Source organism: Pleurodeles waltl, chromosome 8 (genome assembly GCF_031143425.1).
Source record: "Pleurodeles waltl isolate 20211129_DDA chromosome 8, aPleWal1.hap1.20221129, whole genome shotgun sequence".
Taxonomy (NCBI): domain Eukaryota; kingdom Metazoa; phylum Chordata; class Amphibia; order Caudata; family Salamandridae; genus Pleurodeles; species Pleurodeles waltl.
The window spans coordinates 729,793,296-729,815,994 of NC_090447.1; the positions used below are offsets into that span (position 1 = coordinate 729,793,296).

The 22,699-nt window shown below is 46.1% G+C and overlaps 1 protein-coding gene across 6 annotated transcripts in view; it reads left to right on the plus strand.

Annotated features, from left to right (window-relative positions):
• EPHA3 (EPH receptor A3) overlaps positions 1 to 22,699 on the plus strand; it is an 853,173-nt gene that overhangs the window by 602,847 nt on the left and 227,627 nt on the right. For 5 of the 6 annotated variants that reach the window (XM_069204910.1, XM_069204911.1, XM_069204912.1 and 2 more), the window contains exon 11: positions 12,064 to 12,249. In XM_069204910.1, coding sequence (XP_069061011.1) covers positions 12,064 to 12,249 — 186 coding nt within the window. Of the gene's footprint in view, positions 1 to 12,063; positions 12,263 to 22,699 lie in introns of all 6 variants that reach the window. The other variant, XM_069204915.1, reaches the window with a different exon arrangement.

Genomic DNA, 22,699 nt, shown 5'->3' on the forward strand with positions numbered 1-22,699 from the left:
CTTTTGTCATTCCCGTCCTCTCCTTGAACGTTTGCTCTTTTCCTTCTTCTGCTTCTCCCTTGATCCTTTTGTCTTACCTTCACTCACCTCCCCCTTCTCTGTCTCCCTCCGAGTCTCTCAGCCCGCTCCAAATTTTATTAGTCTTTCCCTCTCTTTTCTCCTCTGTAACCATTTGTCCTCTCTGTCACCCCTTCTTTTGCCCCTATCTTTCCTTCTCACCTCCCATTCCTTCTGAACAGTTGATAAAACAATAAAAAAGCTTGTCCTGGCCAGCATGTCCCTAGTTTGGACCAAGACAATCAATAAGTCGGATAAGCACCACCCCTAATTATAATTTAGACCAAAAGACGATGGCCCTCATTACAACCCTGGCGGTCGGTGTTTAAGCGGCCGTAATACCGCAACAGGCTGGCGGTAAAAAAAAATGGGATCACGACCACGGCGGAAACCACCAACACAGACAGCCACTTTAACAGTCCGACCGCCACGGCGGTAGCAACAAACACCACGGCGGTCACTGCCAACAGACAGGTGGAAGACAATGTACCGCCCACCCCTTCACAACCCGCCAATCCGCCAGCTTTTCCGGGGCAGTACCAACGCCATCAAAGACATGGTGGAAACAGTGTTTGGAAGGGAAACCACTCACCACTCGACACTCAACAAAGAACCAAGACGCCATGGAGCCCGAGTCACAGGTCCTGCCCATGATGGTCTACCTCCTCATCTACCAAGAATACGAGAGACAGCGGTGATGACCACAGTGAGTACTGCACCTAATACACAGGAGAGGGGGGAGGAAAACCAGAGTGACACACACATGCAACACCCCACCCTCACCCAAAACACCATACACACAAACACATGCAGCAACAGTACATTTACACCCCGTAACCCCATGGAAGAACTCAAGGACAAAAGTAATAGAGTTAAATCAGTGTAATTTTAGAAATAGGCAGATCTACGTAACGATAATTAAAACAGTATCTACAAAAATATACAATATGTACATAAGGCCGTACATTGTCCCTTCCAAATGTCTGTGGGCCACTGGGCCAAAAATCATGGGCCAAGCCCACACTTGACTCCTGCCTCAATATGGAGAGAAAACTGCAGGGGCATCAGGTTGAAAACACACAGGCACCTCAGGGGGACAGGGAAGGGGGGGCACTTCAGCCGGAAGATGGAATAATGCCACTGCTCCTCGAGGGGGCTCCATGCCCACTGCTTGGTCCTGGGGGGTGCAAGGCCACAGTCTCTCAAGTGGGTGGTTTGCCCACTGCTTGTTCCTGGGGACTGCAAAGCCACAGCCTCTCAAGTGGGTGGTTTGCCCACTGCTTGGTCCTGAGGAGGGCAAAGTCACAGTCTCTCAAGTGAGTGGTTTGCCCACTGCTTTCTCCTGGTGAGTGCAAAGCCACAGTCTCTCAAGTTGATGCATATCTCCACTGGTTCTGGAGGGGGCCTTGTGCCCAGTCTGCTTCATCCTGCCAAGGATTAGGTGAGTGGATGCCTTTCTCCATTGGTTCTGGCGGGAGCCTTGTGCTGAGTGATGCAGCACTTGGGTTGTGGCAGTTCACATTCCCTCACCTGGGTGTCTGAGGCACAGGATTTCCAGGGACCAGGTTGTATGATAGTCCATGGAGGCAGGGCTAGACTCCATGCTGCGGCACCTAAAGCTGCAAACTGGTAGTGTTGCCGGTGCTGGTGCAGGTGCTTCCAGTGGTGGTGGGAGGCTCCAGCCCGTCTCCTGCAGCCTCGGACGGCTGCGCACTGGGGATGCTGCTGCTGGTAGTGCTCCTACTGTCAGCTGTGCAGGTGGCAGTGCTTGCCGCGGTGCTTGCGGCGGGGTTGCTGGCGGTGCGGGCCATGGTGCAGGTGCTGTGCTTCCAGTGGTGGAGGTAGGCCCCAGCCCTTCTCCTGCAGCCTCGGACAGCTGCCCACTGAGGAGGCCTTGCTGGGTGGGTCGTGCTCCTTGCCCTTGCTGCATGTCGTCCCCTTCTTCACCATGGCAGGTGGCAGGATGGTTTGGTTCTTTGCAGGGGTTGGTGGCACACTGGCTGGCCTGACGGGTGTCCCCTTTGAGCCTCTGGGAGTTGGAGGTACCACAGAGGATGCCGACTTGGTGGCTGAGGTGCTGGCCTGGGTTCGGGACACCCTGGCCCGAGGGGAAGGACGGGGGAGAGGGGTAGGGAACAGGTCAATGTTTGCCAGGAAAAGCTTTTTAGACACACTGGGGCGGGAAGAAGGAGAGGGTTTGGGAGTGGAGGAAAAGGGAGTGGTGGTAGGAGGTGTCTGTCTGCTGAGTTTGGGTGAAGGTGCATGTGCTGGATGGTGTTGTGAGGTGGATGGCTGTTGGGTGGGTGGGTGCTTGCGTTTGTGTACTTTGGGAGGAGGGGTCACAGACACACTGGGAGAGGACACAGGGGATGTGTGAATGGATGTGGGGGTGGTGACTGCCAGTGAGGGGTGAGTAGTGATGGGCATGCTGGTGATGGAGGTAGTGGATGAGGATGTAGTGCATGTAGGTGTGAGTGGAGACAATACTGGGAGAGAAGTGGATGACGAGGAGGAGGGGGACACAGTGGAGGCAGTGGATGTTGGTGTGTCTGCATGGGTATGGTGCTTGTGTGAGTGCCTGTGGGATGATGTGTGGTGCTTGTGTTTGCCTGAACCACTTCTGTGTGTTGATTTGGGTGAATGCTGGTCTGAAGGTGTGCTTGGGATAGGCTGGGTTTGAGGGGATTGGGACTGGGTAGAGGAAGTTGGAGGGTAGACACAGGGACAAGGGCTGCCATCAGTGCGGAGGCCAGAGCCTGAAATTCTCTCTGTTGGGCCGCCACGCCAGAGTGAATGCCCTCCAGGTAAGCATTTGTTTGTTGCAAATGCCCTGCTACACCCTGGGTGGCATTCAGTATGGTTGACTGCCCAACAGAGAGGGATCTCAGGATGTCAATAGCCTCCTCACTGAGGGCAGCAGGGATGACTGGGGTAGGGCCTGAGGTGCCTGGGGCAAAGGGGATGCCCACCCTCCTGGGTGAGCGGGCACGGGAAACACGCTGAGGGGCTGCTGGGAGGGCAGTGCTGGTAGGGGGGTGGCCGCTGTACCTGTTGTTGGGGTGGGCACAGAGGTGTCCGCCACCACCAGGTAGCTTCCATCGGAGGAGGAGGCGCTGTCTGAGAGCTCCCATTCTGTCCCTGTCGTGGTGCTCCCCTCGACCTCCGTCCCACTGGTGCCCTCACCCTCGATGGATTCGGCCTCCAGGCCCATGTGGGATGCAGCTCCCTTTGTCGCCGGTGAATCTGCTCCTCCGCCAGATGATGCTAATGCACACTGAGACAGGGTGACAAAACGAAAAGGGGGGGAGGAGACAAAAGATACACTTGGTCAATGCCAGCAACACCACTACCGTTGGCGGAAACAACACACAGGGAGCAGCCAATACACTAGGCCATGCCCAACCAGTTACTTAGATAGTCACCAGCCCATGGGGTTCAGTGCCTAACGCCATCAGCTGCACACCAGAAACCCACAGGACCCTGCCCAGGAGTAGATGCCCACTAAAACTATCGGTGTAGGAGTTCTTCAGAGCCTGCCCAACAAGGGACCTACCCTGCCATTTTCACCCTGGCCTAGGGGCACCCGTTTCCCACATCCCCCACCCAGGTACATCTTAACGTGCGCAAAGTCAGGAGTCAGTATCTGTACTCACCCCCCATGTGGCTGCTGTGATGCCTTCAAGCGCCCATCCAACTCCGGATAGGCCACCGCCAGGATGCAGAACATCAGGGGGGTCATGGTGCGACCGGCACCCCTTCGTCGTTGGGCGGCCAGCCCCAGCTGGGCCTCCGCTGTCTTCTTTGCCCAGCGGCACAGGTCCTTCCACCTCTTGCGGCAGTGGGTGCTCTGCCTGTCAAAGAGCTCCAGGGTCCGCACCTCCTTGGCAGTGGCACGCCAAATACCCTTCTTCTGGTGTGCGCTGACCTGCAGGGAAAAGACAGCAGATCAGGGAATTAGTCAGCTGTCCTGGCTGTCAGACTCATGGCCCACTAAATCCCTCCCATCCCCTGACACACAAACATTGTCCACCTTACATGCTGCACTCTGGCCAGGGCGCCTTTGCCCCCCCCCACACATGGCTTTCATACACAGCACTCCATACTTTCATGGCCCATGCATCATGCTCACAGTGTACTCACCTGTTTGTCTGGAGGACTGTAGAGTAACGTGTACTGGGGTAGGACCCCATCCACCAGTTTCTCCAACTCCTCCGCAGTGAAGACAGGAGCCCTTTCCCCAGACACATGAGCCATTGTCGCTTCCAGACACAGGTCACAGCAGCACTTGCAGTGTAGGTCCTCTCCTGTTGAAGGTCAGCTAGCAAGTGAGTGGATAGATCTCTGTGCCCCACTCTGGCTCCTGCTATGTGTACTGCTGCCCACTAAAAGTCATTCCAAAGTATATTTCACTGTACATTTGAGTTGCAATGCCAGATTAGTATTTGTTCCATTGTGTTTATTTATCTTGGTATCACAGGTGAATTGTCCAATGGTGCATAGGATGGGGGGTAATGGCAGTTCAAGATGGACAGGGTGACAGAGTGGGACAGAAGGGTGACAATCAGGAGAGTCTTATTTCCTGGCGGGAGTCTTTGGCAATGCTCTCTGGCTTCTGTCTGGATCGCAGGGACCGTTTGCGGGGTGGTTCTCCTTCTGCAGGGGGTGGGCTGCTGGAGGCCTGTTGGTCCTGTGGCGGGGCCTGCTGTCCACTAGCGCAGGCGGAGGTAGAAGGCTGTTCATCGGTTTGGCTAGTGTCAGGTGCCCGTTGTTGTGCCACTGCCTCCCTCATGGTCTCGGCCATGTCAGCCAGCACCCCTGCAATGGTGACCAGGATGGTGTGGATATTAGTTAGGTCATCCTTGATCCCCAGGTACTGTCCCTCCTGCAGCCGCTGGGTCTCCTTCAACTTGACCAGTATCTGGCCCATCATCTCCTGGGAATGGTGGTATGCTCCCAGGATGTTGGAGAGTGCCTCGTGCAGAGTGGGTTCCCTGGGCCTGTCCTCCCCCTGTCGCACAGCAGTCCTCCCAGCTTCCCTGTTGTCCTGTGCCTCTGTCTCCTGAACCGTGTGCCCACTGCCACTGACCCCAGGTCCCTGATCGTCCTGGGTTTGAGGGGTTGCCTGGGGTCCCTGTAGTGGTGGACACACTGCTGATTGTCGTGTCTGGGAAACAGTGGCACGAGCCCACTGGGTGGGTGCTGTGCTGGTGTTTCCTGAGAAGGGAGGCTCTTTGGTAGTTTGGGACTGTGGCTGGGTACCCGACTGTCCAGACGTCCCTGATGGGCCAGGTTGGTCATCCTGATCCAGGTGTGCAGAGCTACTGTCATCACTGTGGGCCTCTTCAAGGGGGGGATGGATGTATTGGTGGATGTAGCTGGCACCTCCTCTCCAGTGATGTTGAGTAGGGGTCATGTGGGGAAGAAAATGCAGTATTATTGTGTTTGTGTGTGCCATCTTGTGCATGGGTGTGCTTCCCTGTATGGTTGTGATTTCCCTGTCAGCTTTGCCTTGTGTGAGTAGTGATTTTGTGGGCTGGGTGAGTCTCTCTACTGGGCATGCTGTGGTGATGGGTATCCATGCAGGCCTGTGTTGGGGGTCCATGCTTTGATGTTGCTTGGTATTGGGATGGGTGGGTTGTGATAGTGGGGTATATGTGAGGTGGTGGAGTGATGGGCGTGAGGGTAGGGGTAGGAGTTTGTGATTGCATGCAGGTAGGGGGGGATAAAGTAGTAAAGATTTGACTTACCAGAGTCCAGTCCTCCTGCTACTCCTGTGAGGCCCTCAGGATGCATTATTGCCAAGGCTTGCTCCGTCCATGTTGTTAGTTGTGTGGGAGTGTTTTGCTTTCCTTCTCTTATCTTATGACCGAGCTGACAAAACTTCTCTGGAATGCACTTCTTAGTTTAAAGAAGACCTTTATTATTATTACTTCACCACGAGGTTCCTGAAAGACGGGCTTAGTAGGTTGGAAGTCCCAGCAATGAAAGCAAAATATATCAAAGTACTTCTCAGTTGCAATGTACACAGCAAATACATGTGATTATATTATAGCATAACTTCAAAGCAAAGAATAAAAGTAAAAATGTAATCACCGTAGGGCCTATCACTGCTTGTCATCCTTTTCATGCCTGCAAGGTGATGACTCCTGTTCAACTGGGAGAAGGAGTTTTCCACCCAAACGGGAGGCCAGGCAGCCGACGTCCGCTCCTGACTGAAGTCCTGGAGAATCTCCCCTTGCTGCTGCCCAGGGCCACCGTAAAAAAGCCTGCCCCTTCCTCTCAGACCTGGGAAATAAAACAAGCCATTGGAGATTAGCCAGATCTCCTAAGCCTCTCCTCTTCCCAAGGCTGAGCAGAAAGGAAAACACCAAATATACGCTCTCTTATCACGTTAGGGTTCGTGTAAATTCAATTTGAAAAACACAGCTTGGTCTACCATGTGGAAAAACACAGCTTGGAAAAACACAGCTCATCTGCAATGTCTCAACTGCAATGTCTTACTCCACGTTAAAGCCAATAGGCTGCTAAACTGAATACCAAATGTAATGTCTAATGCCATGTTAAAGCCAATAGGCAGCTAAACTGAATACAGAATGTAATGTCTAATGCCACGTTAAAGCCAATAGGCAGCTAAACTGAACACAACATGTAATGTGCTACTGGTGAACATTGAGCAACTAATATGCGCAGTGGTGAAACACAAAGTCATTGGTCAAACACAATTAATAGCATAACGGGGAGGAGCTGGGGGTCCAATGCCAGTCCTCTGTACAGCTACCTGGTGGCTTGCAACCACGGAACGCACCTTCCCCCGTAGGTCGTTCCACCTCTTTCTGATGTCATCCCTTGTTCTTGGGAGCTGTCCCACAGCGTTGACCCTGTCCATGATTCTCTGCCATAGCTCCATCTTCCTTGCAATGGACCTCTGCTGCACCTGTGATCCAAATAGCTTTGCCTCTACCCGGATGATTTCCTCCACCATGGCCCTTAGCTCCTCCTCAGAAAACTTGGGGTGTCTTTGGGGTGCCATAGATGTGGTGTGTGTGATATGTGTGAGGATGTGTGGGGTGATGTGTGGGGTGATGTGTTAGGGTGTATTCTGTGAGGTGTGTGGATGGTGTATGGGTGATGGTGTTCTGTGGCTCTGATTGAGTGGGTGCTCCTGGCTTGTGTCTCTCTGTGTAGGCAATCTTTTTTTTTTCGATGAAAGTGTTGTGGGTAATGTGGGTGTGGGTTTTATAGCGGTGTGAGTGTGTGGTGTGTGTATGTGTGTCAGGTGTGTGTAGTTTGAATTGTCCAATGTGGTGGTGTTTTGTAAATGTGTGTGTATTTTGAGCGCGGTGGTATGTACTGCCAATGGTTTACCGTGAATGAAAGACCGCCACGGTGATTTGTGGGTCGTGATACTGTGGGCGTATTCCTGTTGGCATAACAGTGTGGGTTTGGCTATCGCCAGTTTATCACTGACCTTTGGTCTGGTGGGCTTGTGTGGGTGTCTGTATTGTGGCGGATTTCTCTGTGTGGGTCATAATACCCGTAGTGGAATACCGCCACGGTCACAGTATGTTGGCAGCCATCAGCACGGCGGTAGGCGGCATTTACCACCACGGTTGTAATGAGGGTCTATGTGTTTGATGCTCCTCCTTCGTAAGAGCCAAGATGGAAGTAAAAATGATGTGGCAGGGTTTTCTACATTGAGCCATATGCACATGCTATACAGAAATAAGTGACTGACATTGTTTTGGCATTTAAAACTCTGGTAGATGAGCAGTGTTTCTTTTAACACTTAGACAAAACAGAAATATTTTTAGCATGCAGGAGTTGTAGGTATGAAGCACACAGACCAGCATTCTCACATGGATAAAACACTCCAGCTGAAAAACATGATTAGAGGAGAGGAGAGAGAAAAAGGCAGTTACGGCTTTGCCCTCCTGTTACACAAAGCTTGAGCTTCTATCAAAATAAAATGAGATTCCCCGATGCAAGCTGGAACTGAGATGTAGTACATTGGCCTGTATCTCGCTATATCTCTTGGGAGATGAAGCGGCCCTTGGAGGCCTGGGGGCTTTAGTCCTCAGGAGGCGGGCCTCCTTGGAGAGGCGATGGCTTGTGGACTACAATCCTCATAAAGCTGTCAGTGCAACAAGTGAATCGAGCTGGAGCTGACTGTCATACTGACAAACTCCACTCAGTTTGGTGCCCTGTGCTCTGAGGGGGCCTGCATAAGCTACTAAAGCTGGGGACTGATGACGCCAGTGCATGTGAGTGTGCAGGTATTGCAAGTGCACTCGTAGAATGGGATCATCAGTATCCATGAAGAAAGCACCAGTCAAACAGACTAGAAAATCTTCATAGGATGTGAACCTTCATTGACATACCATTGCTGGAATGGTCGAGTGCTGGTCTAGGGCTTACCCATTTGAGACTAGCAGACTCAGAACTAGAACAACACCCATGTGTGTAATCTAAAGGATATGTAGCAGTAAACCCAAAAAATAAACATTGTTGAAAACGCTCAGTGGGAGGAAATGTACACTTCAAAATAATTTCTTTGTTCCTGATCCCAGGAACAGGAAGAAAGCAGTGGAAATTTGAAATCATTGTCCCTTTACAGAGAAGATGGGGAAGGGTTGAGGCCAAAATGAGAAAAAAACAATTGAAATAATCTTTTCTACCAACATCTCTCATTATGGAACACCATCAATTTCACCCTGTTCCCTGTCAGTCTTTCCTCGAAGACTCTGATATCCATGCATCTGGCCTTCCCAAAGACTAAGTCAGTCATGCAAGGATCTTTATTAATTCTAGTTCGAGCCATAAAAGCACAGACAAAAACAGTACAATCATAAAACTACATAAAATTAATAAAAACACAGTTAAAACTGGATCAAATTCAATACATAGGGACACAAAGGGCCGGATTTATAGTGGCCTAGCTCCATTCGAACACCACATTAGTGTCATTTTTTTTTTTACGCTAATGTGGTGTTGGAAGGGCAAAAACGTCACGCCATATTTACGAAGTGGCGCAATGCTTACATTGCCCCACTTTGTAACACTTTGTGGCACATTATGCCTGCATCAGGCAAAATTTGTGCAAGGTGGGAATTCCAGCGTTAGAGGGCGCCATAGAAATGGTGCAAGATAATCTATGAGATTCCTTTGCGCCATTTTTATCAGCATTTTTTAAAACTTGCTAAGTGCAGGCGTTAAAAAGAGGCTCCCATTGAGTTCAATGGGCCTCTGGGTGCTCTGCAGGATTAGCATCAAAATTATTTATGCTAGTCCTGCAAAGCTCCGGACTAGCGTAAACAATTATGACGCTAGTCCCCCTGACTACCACCATGGCGTGCCATATTTTAAATACGGGCACACATGGTGGTGTTAGAGGTGCACTAAGGGGCGCAAGAAAAGTGGCGCTACACTAGGTGCAGCGCCACTTTTCATAAATCTGGGTCAAAAAATCATAACAGCAGGAACATTCATCACACAGTCCCATAGAGGTTTCTGATCCTAATTGCTCAATGAATAAAATTTAAGACTACTACACAGAGTCCAACTCACATAGTTGTTACAAATAAAGCAGCACTTTTCTAAGTGATCGGGCCATGGAAAATTGGTCTCAGGAAGCGCTTCCGTGGATGGTAATATAAATAACACAATAAGGTAAAGTACATAGGCCCATATTTATACATTTTTAGCGCCGCATTTGTGTCATTTTTTGATACAAAAGCAGCGCAAACTTGCAAAATACAATTGTACATCATCATAAGGGCAATTTAGACTAAGACGTCATTTAGATCCCCGCAGAGGACCGGCCATCCATTTGAGAGCTCCTCAACTGATTGCAGGGACGGTCTGTGCTGTGAAGAGCATCACCACTGTTCCAACTGCCTTCACAGCACTAAAGGTTTGCCAAATGAGCACCATCTTTACAGTTTGCATTTAAGAAGCTGCTTTCTATTGAGAAAGTCATTTCCCAAAGTGGGAGTTTGATTTCACAATAAAAATAATAATTGGATGTAATGTGCAATCCCTGCACGTGGGGGCCATTCTTCATTTTCCCTGCCATTGACTAATGTGGTGGACGCAGGCAGGATGAATGAGTAATGTTCAGCCCAACTTTAGCAAGGCAGGATGAATATCATAGTAACTTAACAGTCGTTTGCAGGAAGAGTACCAGGTCAGAGGTTGACACAGGTGTAACCAGCGGGGGCCCGCCCGCTGCATACCCAGCACTCCCTTGCACTCAAAAGTGAGCAGGGTATTCCTGAGATTTTGACAAAAGTGTAGAACCCTCGATTTAATACTGTATTTCAGCTCCAGAAAACTCTAAATCAGACCCTAAGTTCCGTTTTTCCATACTCTGATGAGGTCATCCTGCTAGTTGTCCTGCTTCCCATTTACATCCTACCATAACCTTTGCCATTAACTTAACTTTTAGGAAGACTCAATTAAAAGTTTTTTCATTGCATGTCAATAAACTACTTGAGATTGTTCTTATAAATGTTTGTACTTCATAGCATCTTACATTACAAGTATGTTAACAATATATCATTAGAAGGTATACGTGTACCTTATCATTCCAATTACTATAAAAAGTGTTTATATAGTTTATATTCATACAAATATTTATTCCATTTTTAATGATAATGTGGGAAAATTACTTCTTCCAAACTTGAGAAGTCAGCTGGCACAGTAGGAGTGAGAGCACAGAAAATCGTTGGTGCTAGATAAGTGCAATTACATTTACATAAAATGAGCTCTCACAATGTCCAACTCCAGTGATTTCTAGGAAAATGATTGTCAGTGGACTTGTTTGAAGTGCAATTTGCCTCATATATTAAAGTGCAGGTTTGGCTAAAAGGTTTAATTCCAACAGATGTGGTCAAGCCGTGCTGAAATAATTATGTACAATTGCAACTCAGCCAAGGGAAGTAAAAAGACGATCCACTTAAGAAAAAAAAAGATTTTCTTTGTCTGGTTCTGCATCTACAACGAGCAACAATAATCTTTCTAGAAGGTGTTTTTGTTAAATTATTTCAGCAAGTGGTTTTAAGATTTACTGTGACGTTTACCGTATAGCCCTGTAAGGCTGTAGCCAAGACATATATAGTATATAAATCTATTAGCTAACACACACTAAACAGAAAGGAAAATGGGCTAAAAGTACAGAAAATTATTTTTCATTCAAATACAATAACGTTGAAGTCTAGGAAGATCATGAAAGTGTATGAGGAAAGCATTCAGTTGAAAAAAATGGCATAGCCCTAACATTGTGCTTTCGCCAGAATTTGGACCACAGAGCATGAGAACCTGAACTTAAGAGAACATGCTCGTCCTAAAATGGATGACTGGGTCTGTTACGGAAAGAAACGTTGGTGATAGCAAAAAACACTTCAGTAAGGAGCAGATTGCATGTGCTGGCTGACAGGAGATCCAATGCAGTGGACAGACTTTATGGATGCCCTGAGGAAGCAAAATTAAAGAACGTAATAAGGTTCAGGTGGTAACGAGTACATTTGGGCAAAAGACAATTCATGCAAGTGTGTTACAGTGATATTGTGGCTTGCCCTAGTCAAACCTCCTTCACAAACTATTTGGAAAAATGTCAAACATTATCATTCACTGCATAGCCATCTAAAGTATTACAAACAATATGGTGCCAGTAACATAAATTATATTATATTACCGAGGAGTAGTTACAAGTAAACTCTTTATAAAAAAAAGAGAAAGTCATTTTTGTATTGGTATTGCAACATTCTCTGAATATTAACATAAATATCCATAATTACATAGAGTTTGCTATCCTTTTGCATCTTCATGGCATTGCATACTAGAGAGTTTTCCTTTACCCAGATTAATAGTACTCATTAAAGTACTTAGGGCCATATGTAGGAACACATTTTCCCATAGACACAGAATGGGTAAAACCCTTTGCTACATCTGGCCCTTAGTTTTTTCTATGTGCATTAACTGAAACATAATGTTGTTCTATCCCTACAGGAGAGTTTGGGGAAGTGTGCAGTGGTCGTTTAAAACTTCCCTCCAAAAAAGAGATTTGTGTGGCCATTAAAACCCTGAAAGCGGGCTACACTGAGAAGCAGAGGAGAGATTTCCTGAGTGAAGCCAGCATCATGGGACAATTTGATCATCCAAACATCATTCGTCTGGAAGGAGTTGCTACTAAAAGTAAGCGCTAGAAGTAAGGCAAGTGTGGGGGCCGTCACTCCCTACTCATTAAAGTTTAAAACTATCACTGCCCTTCTGCACTTGAAAATACGTTTCTCTATATCCTAAATTTTCAAGAACAGAGAGAGAAACACATGTAAATTAGGAAGCAAAGTTTTATATTAGCATATTTATGTGTTGCTTGTTGATAGCACTCAGACCATTTTCAATGTCCTATATATTTCTGATATGTAGACACTGATCCATAAAGAAACCAATCACACTATGCATTAAGGGAAGAATCTACTTATGGAACGTGCACAAAATGGTTGTTTTTATTAATCTTTTGTGATGTTTTAATAAGATTTCTGATAACTTTATGGTGATCATTTTCTTTTTTTAATGGTTTAGTAAATCCGTTATCTATTGCATAAAGTTTGAAATTGTTCTGTGACTTTCTTTTTCATAGTGTGCATTGTAAGGCAATTTGCTGGAAAAAGTCATATATTATTATTAATATTATCATGATTATTATTGTTGTTGGTGGAGTTGGTGTTATTATTACACATTATCAGTATTGTTCCATGATATTTCACTTAGAAATTATGGCAATTTTATCTTATGATAGGGAAAAACGAAGAGAAGAAATGGCATAATAACAAAAACCTTTATGAGCTTGCAGAACAACATACTCATTCATTGATAGGCACAGTGTCTATGTCCTGTGCCCGCATCCTACATACTAAGATCAACAAATTTAAAATTATAGCCAAGCCAGATTATTTTTCTTTTCATATCATGCCAAGCCCAAACATGGTGGCTTTGCAAGAGCTTATTGCCACTTCTTAATGGTCCTCCCGGCAGGTCAAGGCATTTGTGTTCTACTACTGCCTTCCTATGAAAGGACCTCTCAGCAAGCCACCTGCCTGGTTGCAGGGCAGCATATTCCTCCAGTAATAATGACAACTAGAAATTATACAGTGCTAAATACTGTACTGCTGTCATTATATCTGCAATGAAAGATACTGCACTTCTTCTATTTTTAAGTACTGTAAAGAAAATATGCTACTATTACCTAATATGAGGTATTCGATTGACCTATCTACAAAGGATGGAAAGCTAAGACCAACTTGCTTTACTGTTGCCACTACACTTCATTTTATCCTTGCCATCAGTCAGTCCACTCAGCCATTCTCCTGGTCATCCTCCAAGAGTAGCTGCATCATAGCTACCTTGTACCGCAGTCAGGGGAAAGCAAAATCAGTGTTTCCTGTTGTCCTTTATCTTGAAGGGTAAAGAGTTTTTCTAATTTATTTGTTTTACCCATTTGATGTGGGAGCTGAAAGGAAGAATTGCAAAGAGAAAGGCCATTTTTTAATCTTCTAAGCAGAGGAAGGGGAGGCGGTGGAGAGAGCTATATATACAGAGAGGAAGAGGAAGGCTAGCAGTTACATTCTGCTAGCAGAGTAGGAGAAGCCAATACAATCTTTTTATGTTTTTTAATCAATTTCACAATGGAGCCAATGCACAATTGGTATGTGCTACTTGCTTGTCATTGTTGGAGCTAAGTAATATAGCCTTATATCTCATGTAGCAGATACACTGGCCATTAAAGACCTACTCAAGCCTTATAGGCGTGAGCTGAAGGCCTATAACAAGGGAGCTGGTCGTTAAAGGCAGGTGTAGTCCACTCTGATGGGTGATAAGGCTAATAGAATATTCTTCCACATGAGGAAGAATTGCTTTAATTGGAAAATGCAATCTCCTGGGAGATGCAATGGGTTTACAAGCCTTTGCACACCCGAAGCTTAAGTGGCTTTCATCGCTCTTTCTGTGTGTTTGCTTCACAGTTGCTGGCATGTGCACATAACAGGAGCTGAGAAAGTGGGCAGCACTCATGCCCTCATGTAACTTGTGCTCGGCCCAACTGTTTGCCTTTGTCTGGCATAGCCAGAGGAGACAGTAGCTGAGCATTGTTCCATTTCCCCTTCTTCCTGTGTCAGATAGCAATGGGTGGGGCTTGCTTTGTCCCCCGATCTATAGCCTCTGACTCTCTCATTCCCTTCCACAATCCACATAGCCCGTTGAAAGGTAGGGGAGAGGAAGAGTGAGACTGTATGGATTAGGATATTGAAATGGTGACAGCAGCAAGCCCCCACCAATGTTATTTTTACGCTGCTGTTCCATTTTCAATGGAGCTCTTAACATTCTAATGTTCTAATTCAATGTACATTTATCAGACTTGCCTGATTATGTAGAACATACTACCTGCCTGTCTGCTCATCTGCCAGGCCCAAAGAAGAAACATATAGGTCAATGATTGGATGAGATGCATTATTATACGACATGTTGACTCCCAGTCTGTATAATGGACAAATGTAATCTACAGCAAAAGCTGTTTTGGTTTCCTTAGTATATTTGTTAGAACACTGTCTCCTGTTATTGGGGGGATAAGTTAGAGGAACTAATTGCTTGGTGGAGGTTTCTGACTGAACCCCTCTGTGGGAGACTCCATACCACCCCTCATTAAGGATGTAGGGCCTACTGCCACACAGTACTGGGGAAGTGACTGTAGCTGTAGTTCCATTAGGGAGGGTCGCCTTTAGTTGTGCTTTGAGGAGGGAAAGGGGACACCTCATCTCCCATCCCATGTAAAAAAAAAAATCTTCCTTTGCCAGACATCTCTCCTGGTTTGTCACTTCTGTCCGGAATCTCTCTTTATCCGGGGAAGGGCTGGAAAGAAGTTTTAAAGCCTGTGCTACACCTGGGCAAGCCTCTTGAGGTTCTCTTTCCTCAAAAGCAATAGGAGTATTGGGCTTCACAAATAGAGGTGAAAACATTGAAGGTTTGATGCCACATGGTGTAGCAATTTGACTTCAAGAGTCTTAATCTCTGTGCAGTCTAAGGTTCTTTCTTCTGAACTCATGTCTTTTGAGCTGGTCTGTGACCATTTAGTGTATAATGTTTTGGGCACTTTTTGGATAGTATGCACGGTTCTCAGGTTCTAGGCCCACAGCTGATGAAAGGGCGCAAGTTTTGGTGCTTGAGTACATGCAAATTTGAACTGCTGCAGTACAGTGTTGAATAGTATTAGCCGTGGTGGTGCAGTAAGGAGACCCCAGTTGTGGTATGTCCCTATTTGTCTCCTCTCATGCTAATCATTTAAGTGCACAAGTAGCACAAAATTGAGAGTTGGGTGCTTGGAACAGTGAGTCACAGTTCACGACCCAGCCCTTGTAGTCGCCCAGTTCATAAAGTATCTTCCTCCCTCTCAATTTGCCAAAATTTTCAACTACGAGAGCAACATAAAAGTTAAAATAGGACGACATTGTATTTCGTAAGGCAATAGCAAGGGGGGTAAAGGCCATGTAGCTCGTGTTGGTCTTTCGTCCTAGCTTTTATTTTCTCTGCTTTAAGTCTAGTTAGGTACCTATGTCTTGTTTGTGGGGTTCTCAGATGGCAGATCAGTTCAATAGTCATTGTTGGCTTTGCCCTATGTCCATCAGAGCAGGCCCAGGTAGGAGTTTTCTTTGCCTCTGTAATAAAGATATATGTGGCTTCATATTGTGTTACGCCCAGGATATTTGCTTCCTAGCACGATCCTATGTACGTGACCAGGAGTCTGCTACTTGTTGATAGCACACTGTTGCCCTCTTTATGAGAGAAAATTGCATGTTGGGAGGGAACTCCACGCTCCTGATTTATTTCCCCACATATATTTAACCAGGAAACGTGTGTGTGAGAAAGGCTTACAATGAGTAAAAACCTGTGGGAATGAGTGTGGAAACATAGCTCTTACTGCTATATCTCATTCCGCAAGCGAGAACCTGCAGAATTACCCTACCCCATGGTACCGGTACCTCCCAACTCAGAATTATCAGTGTGGGTTCCCACAACACCAAGAGGGCCTTTGTGCTGACTGCACTGCCCTTTCAAAGATCATTATCATGAGGGACAAGAGTAAATCTTGTTGATCAATCTGCATCCTTTTAACATGATATTGTTGTTTTCTTTTTAGTATTCCATTTGTTTTATGAAATGAGCATATATTTCGTGAAATAGTGGCCACAGTGACCTTCTAAAAAGTCAGTCCTCTGTGTAATACCCAGGAATCTTGGGTGTGATTTTTCGTGATTGGTTGTTTAATAATGCAAATTCCAGCAGTTCAATGTGTGTGTGCGCGTCTGCACAAACGAATGTGACCATCACCAAGAATCAATTCCCCGGGACATCGTTATGTTAGCGTGTTAGCACACTTTTAAAATAAATCCTACCACACGCTTACTATGCATAAATGAGTACTATGTGCAAAACAATTAATTACCTCCAATCTAATTGCTGCAATACAGCGAACAGACCACTGCTGCCACTCTCTCGGGAGCAGCTTTCCCAACCAAGGTTTACCGATTCAATGATTCAATAGAATTACCGATGCATCATGTTCCTCCTGAAATGAAAGCCATTATCATTAGCAAAGTGCAATGCAGAGTCCACTGAGTATTGCTTCAATTATAAGCGAAAATGTTGTTTTTGGATCCTAATGCCACTGATTGGATCATTTATTTCTGTTGGCGAGTACTTGCTTTTCTGTCAGCCATGGAAAGGCTGCAACTGAAAATGTCAAGTCTTAAAATATGTAAGTGAGCTGTGAATAGGTGCCTTATATTGTACACTTCTAGTTTTTTCAGCAAAATAAATGCTCTGTCTTTACCAAGTAGAGCCAGCGTTACATATATGGCTTCAGAGGCGTTTTGTGTTACACGAAAATGCCAATGTTTCCCTTAGCACATCTGCACATGAATAACTGTGAGCTGCTTTCTGATGGCTGAATGTATGAATGTTTTTTGCAACTGCAAATATTTCTTTGTGCCATTTCATTCCCCCCCCCCCCATAGGGAAGCTCCCCCCTTGTATCCATTATGCCTGGTGCAGGGGGTTACAAAGTGGAGCAATGCATGCATTGTGCCACTTTGTAAATCTGGTGCAATGACTTTGTCCTCATTGGGCCACATTAGCGTAAAAGAATGACTGAGTGCAGTGCCACTTTTCTTAAATCTGCACCATAGTTGTGCCACTAGCCATCACACGATTATCAAGGTACAACAACATGTTCAGACTGCAAGACAGACTGGCCCCTTCGAGGCAGAATGTTAGCATGCTCTTGGCAAATAGGCCTGAAAGGAAGCATTTTGACTATTACAGCAGAATGCGCTTAATGCATATATTGGGCATAGGCCCAGATTTACTGTAGCGTGGAAAAAAAGCACAAAGAGTTCAGAAGTAACCTGAATGCCTGTTGTATATGAATTTTCAAGAGACCAATGAGCCACAAGTGTGTGTGGCCAGTTCGGGTGGTGAGGTAGACTACTGTACTGCACAGGCCACACCATGATAGGCAACACTGGCTCAGCGCAGGGCTAGGAGCCTGTTTTTATGTGCCTGCTATGTGTAATCTGAATTAGTTTAATTAAAAATTTCTCCAAGTTAGTGCTTGATTTTCAGACAGCAAAGCTTTGCCTTCTGTTTCTGAGCTGTGCTGTCGTAAATAATGCACTAACTCAGATACATTTCAGGTTAAAGGAATTCTTTTTTACATACTGCACATGCATAAAAACAAGCACTGGGCTTTGTGCTGAGCGTAGCCCATTTTGATAGTCTCCCAATCTTTAAATCAATCCTGTATTCTTTGTAGTAGTAGGCCTATAAGCAACTATATTCACAAACAGAAGTGTTATTAGAGGCATGTTTAGATGTGCATCACCAAAGTAAGTTCAAGAATTTGTGTAGATTGGATATTTGCAAAAGGCACAATTGTGGCAGCACAAAGCCTGTACATTCATGTTCCCTAGTTTGTAATAGCATGGAGTGTTATAGAGTGAAGTGGCGTTCACTGTAGAAAAGTGATGTGGTGTGTCGTAGAGTAGAGTGGCTTAGAATAGAGTATAATGTCATAGAGCAGAGTGTCATAGAGTTGAGTGTCATAGAGTGTTGTAGAGTGGAGTAGCATAGAGTGGCATAGAGTGTTGTAGAGTGGAGTGGAGTAGAATCGAGCAGTGTGTGGTGCAGTGCAGTGGCTTAGAGTGGAGTAGTGTAGAGTGGAGTAGAGTGTCACAGAGAGGAGTGTCTAAGGTGGAGTGGCACAGAGTGGAGTGTTGTTGAGTTGAGCGGCATAGGGTGGAGTAATGTGGAGTGGCATAGAGTGGATTAGAGTGGAGTAGAACTGAGTAGGATAGAGTGGTGTGACGTAGAGTTGAGTGAGTGAGTGGTATAGAGTGGAGTGGCATAGAATGGAGTTGTCTAGAGTGAATTAAAGTATAATGGGGTGCAGTTGCGTAGAGTGAAGGGGTGTAGAGTGGAGTGGGGTAGAGTGGAGTGCAAAAGAGTGTCATAGAGTGGATTGCTATAAAGTTGAGCAGTCTAGAGTGGGTTAAAATACAGTAGAGTGGCATAGAAAGGAGTTGAATGTCCTAGATTGCTGTAGAGCGGAAGGGCGTAAAGTGGAGTGAGTTAGAGAGGAGTGGCATAGAGAGAAGAGGTGTAGAGTGGAGTGGAATATAGTGTCGTGGAATGGAGTGGTATAGAGTGGCATAGAGTGGAATAGAGTGTTGCTCAATGGAGTTCCATAGAGTGCAGTGGCATAGAGTGTAATAGGGTGATGTAGAGTGTAGTGTTGTAGAGTGTCGTGGAGGGAAGTGGCATAGAGTTGAATGGAGTAGAGTGGAATGACATAGAGCAGAGTGGTAAAGAGTCGAGTGATGTACAGTAGAGCAGAGTATCGTAGATTGAAGTGGAGTATTGTAAAGTTGAGTAGAGCATTATAAAGTGTAATATAGTAGAGAGGAGTGTCGTAGAGTGGGGTGTTGCAGTTTGGAGTACAGTGTCGTACACTGTAGTAAAGTGTTGTACAGTGGGGTGGCAAAAAGTAGAGAAAAGTGGCATGTAGTGGTGTAGAATTAAGTTATGTAAAGTAGAGCAAAGTGTTGTAAAGTGGAGCCTCATAGAGTGGAGTAGAGGGTTGTAGAGAGGAGTGGCATAGAGTGGAAAAGAGAAGAGAAGAGTGTTGTGCAATGTCATACAGTGTTGTTAGGTGTTGTAGAGTTTGATGGAGTGGAGTAGAATGGAGTAGAGTGTCATTTAATTGAGTGGCATAGAGTGGATTGGCATACAGTGGAGTAAAACAGCATGGTGTTACATACAGTGGAGTAATGTAAAGTGGAGGAGAGTGTTGTGGAGTGGAGTCTTATAGAGTGGAGTGTCATAGAGTGCAGTAGAATGTTGCAGAGTGGAGTGGCATAGGGTGGAGTTGCATAGAGTGGTGCAGAGTGGAGTACAGTTGAGTAGAGTTGATTGTGGTAGAGAGGAGTGGTGTAGAAGGGAGTGAAGTGGCGTGGAGTGTCCTAGAGAGGAGTGGCATTGAATGAAGTAGAGTGTCATAGAGTAGAGAGGAGTAGAGTGGAGTAGTGTGTAGTAGAGTGGAGTGGCATAGATTGGTATATAGCGTCATAGAGTGCAGTATCATAGAGTGAAGTGGCATAGAGTGGCATAAAGTGGAGTAGAGTGTTATAGAGTCATGGAGATTGGAGTGGCTTAGAATGAGTAGTGTCATTGAGTGGAGTGGTGTAAAGTAGAGTTGAGTCTTGTAGAGTGGAGGGACAGAGTGCAGTGGCGTAGAATGTAGTAAAGTGGTGTATGCTGTTGTAGAATGAAGTGGCATAGAATGGAGTATAGTGTCATGAAGGAGAGTGCCATAGAGTGGAGCGTCATAAAGAGGTGTAGAATGGAGTAAAATACAGTGGTGTAGAGTGGCATAAAGTGGAGTGGCATAGAATGGAGTAGAGTGTTGTAGACTAGAGTAGAGAGGAGCGGTGTGTTGTGTGAAGTAAAGTTTCATAGAGTGGAGTGCAGTAGCTTAGAGAGGCATTGAGTGGAGTGGCAGAGAGTGGCGTGGCATGGGGGTGTAGAACGGAGGGGAGTGGGGTTGAGAGTCATTTAGTGGAGTGGAGTAGAGTTGAGTGGGATTGACTGGAGTGGCCTAGAGTGGAGTAGAGTGACATTGACTAGAGTGTTGTAGAGTGGAGTAGCGTAGAGTGGAGTTGTGTAGAGTAGAGTAAACTGCCATGCAATGGAGTAGCATAGAGTTGAGTGGTGTAGAGGGGAGTCCGGTAGTTTGGAGTGGAGTGATGTAGACTGGAGAGTTGCAGAGTGGAGTGTCATAAAGTGACACAAAGCATGGTAGAGTGGCATAGAGTGGTGTGGAGTGGACTAAACTGAAATGATGTAGCGTGGTGTAGAGTGGAGTGGCATAGAGAAAAGTGGCATAGAATGAGAAACATAGAGCCTCACTCTGCTCTTGACAAGGGGGTGGTAGGCTGGGCCGAACCATACCTCCCAGGAGACCTGAGGGAGGAGGAGGCCGCCTACGACGCTCTGCCGCGCCCAAGGCACATTTAATTGAGACTCACGCTTCTGCTGAGCGGAACACGTGTGGGACGCATCCGGGCGCGTGCCAGAGCGAAGACCAGGCCAAGAGCGGGCCCGTCTGCGCCTGTCAGCGGCCGACAGAGGCCGGGCTGGGCCTGCCCTCTTGGTTTTGTGGCCTTTCCTATTTTATGCATTTTATTCTCATATATTTATTGACTTTTTGAAAAATTTACGTCACCTATCTGGAGTTTCGGCCCCATTGGCCTAGGCTATTTGGAATCTGCCCCCCACCCAGGATAGAAGTTGCCTATCCAAGGAGGTGGTAACACAAACTCCTAATTATGAGTAGGAGGAAGGCAGGGGAACAGAAGGCAGATATGGAACCCTGCTGTACCATGATTGATTCCTTTTTAGTTACAGTGGTAGGGGTCATCCAAAAGGAAATTAACCTTGCCGAAAGGTGTTTATACTTGGGGGTAGCAAGATTCAGAGATGAATTAGAGTGTACCCTCATACCCCCTGAATATGCAGCCGATATTCATCACACAACTGATGCAATGGTCATGAGAAATGGGGATGCCCTGAGGGAGCCTAGGACCCCATCCAGCATAAACCCTACAACAGCAAGCCAGTCACCTATTGTAAAAAGAAAAAAACAGTGCAGAAGGGGGACTGATAGTAACCTGGTCCCTATTATGTTTGAAAATATGGTATCTACAGATTGGAAGGATTTCACATCCCTCCTTAATAACTTGCTTAAGCCAATTAATGATAAATTGGACAATTTGTAGGGGGAGGTGGGGAAAGTACTGGCAATTTGCCAGAAGCTCCCTCTGCCAATGGTGTCCTCCAACCCCTAGATCTCTGTGGCACAGAATACTACCCATAACAAGATAAGACCTACAAATATATCACAGGGCACAGACACTATAGATCTGCCAGAAACTATATTGAGCACTGGAAATATGGCCCCTATATAAGGGCAAGTAAGGGAGGCCCAAAAAATAGACCAGCCTAGTGGGTGGCATACAGTCACTAAGAAGAGACCACCGGGTTTCGTTCCAGATGGCCTTCAACCTATACAAAATCCTGAAGCATCTGAACTATTCACCCTGAACCCCCAGAAGATCGAGTCTGCCCACCTACATATGAGAGAAGAAGTGCCTACTGTTAATCTACCACCAGAGTGTGGCCCTTCTGTCATTATTATGATCAACGCCCCCCCTCTACGGCCTGACCAGAGTGAACAACAGGGGGACCTGAAGAATATGGTTATGCATTGGCTAGTGTAGAACAATTTATTCTCAATGGACTATGCCCACCAGATAATCCTAACTTGGAGAGTAGGGTGGGTTGGTGGGCCCCCTAGTAAAAGACAGTGGGGGTGATTGTATAATTATCAATTTTAGAAGTCCTCGGCTGGTGAGGGATATCCTGTCTGGTGCTTCTTCTCGCTCCCAAGCCAGTAACACCCCAGAACTGCTCCCCCTTGGTGTATTCTATAGACATTTGCAACCTGGACAGCCAGGATACAGACACTCACATCATATGCACCATGGATTACCTCGGCACACCCAGGCTCCGAAAGTATTGATAATTTACATTTTACCTCCCCGTTATTTCTAAGTAATAAATACCAGGCATTAAGTTCACTGGCAGAGTATAACTGACTGCCATACAAGGGTTTTGTAGACAGTGAGAAAATGAGGTTTAGTACGGAGGGAACTGTCAAACGTAAGATGGTCGTGAGCCCCAACAAGTCACTCTTAGTACAACAGGGCACAGATGGTACGGACGCTGTGGATACTATCCACAATGGGGAAGGGGAACTGACAGAAGTAGCTCAAAAAGCAGCCACCCTTGGAATGGATGGTCCGCAGACTCATGTGCTTGTTGATAACAATAATGGGCACCACTATTTTGCAACATGGAATGTGCAGGGTTTACGTGGTAAAACTGAGATAGAATAGTGGGGCTCAATAATTTAGCAAGTTAGATATGGTTTGCATCCAAGAAACATGGTGCGTTTCACCTGTCTATGTGCACGGAT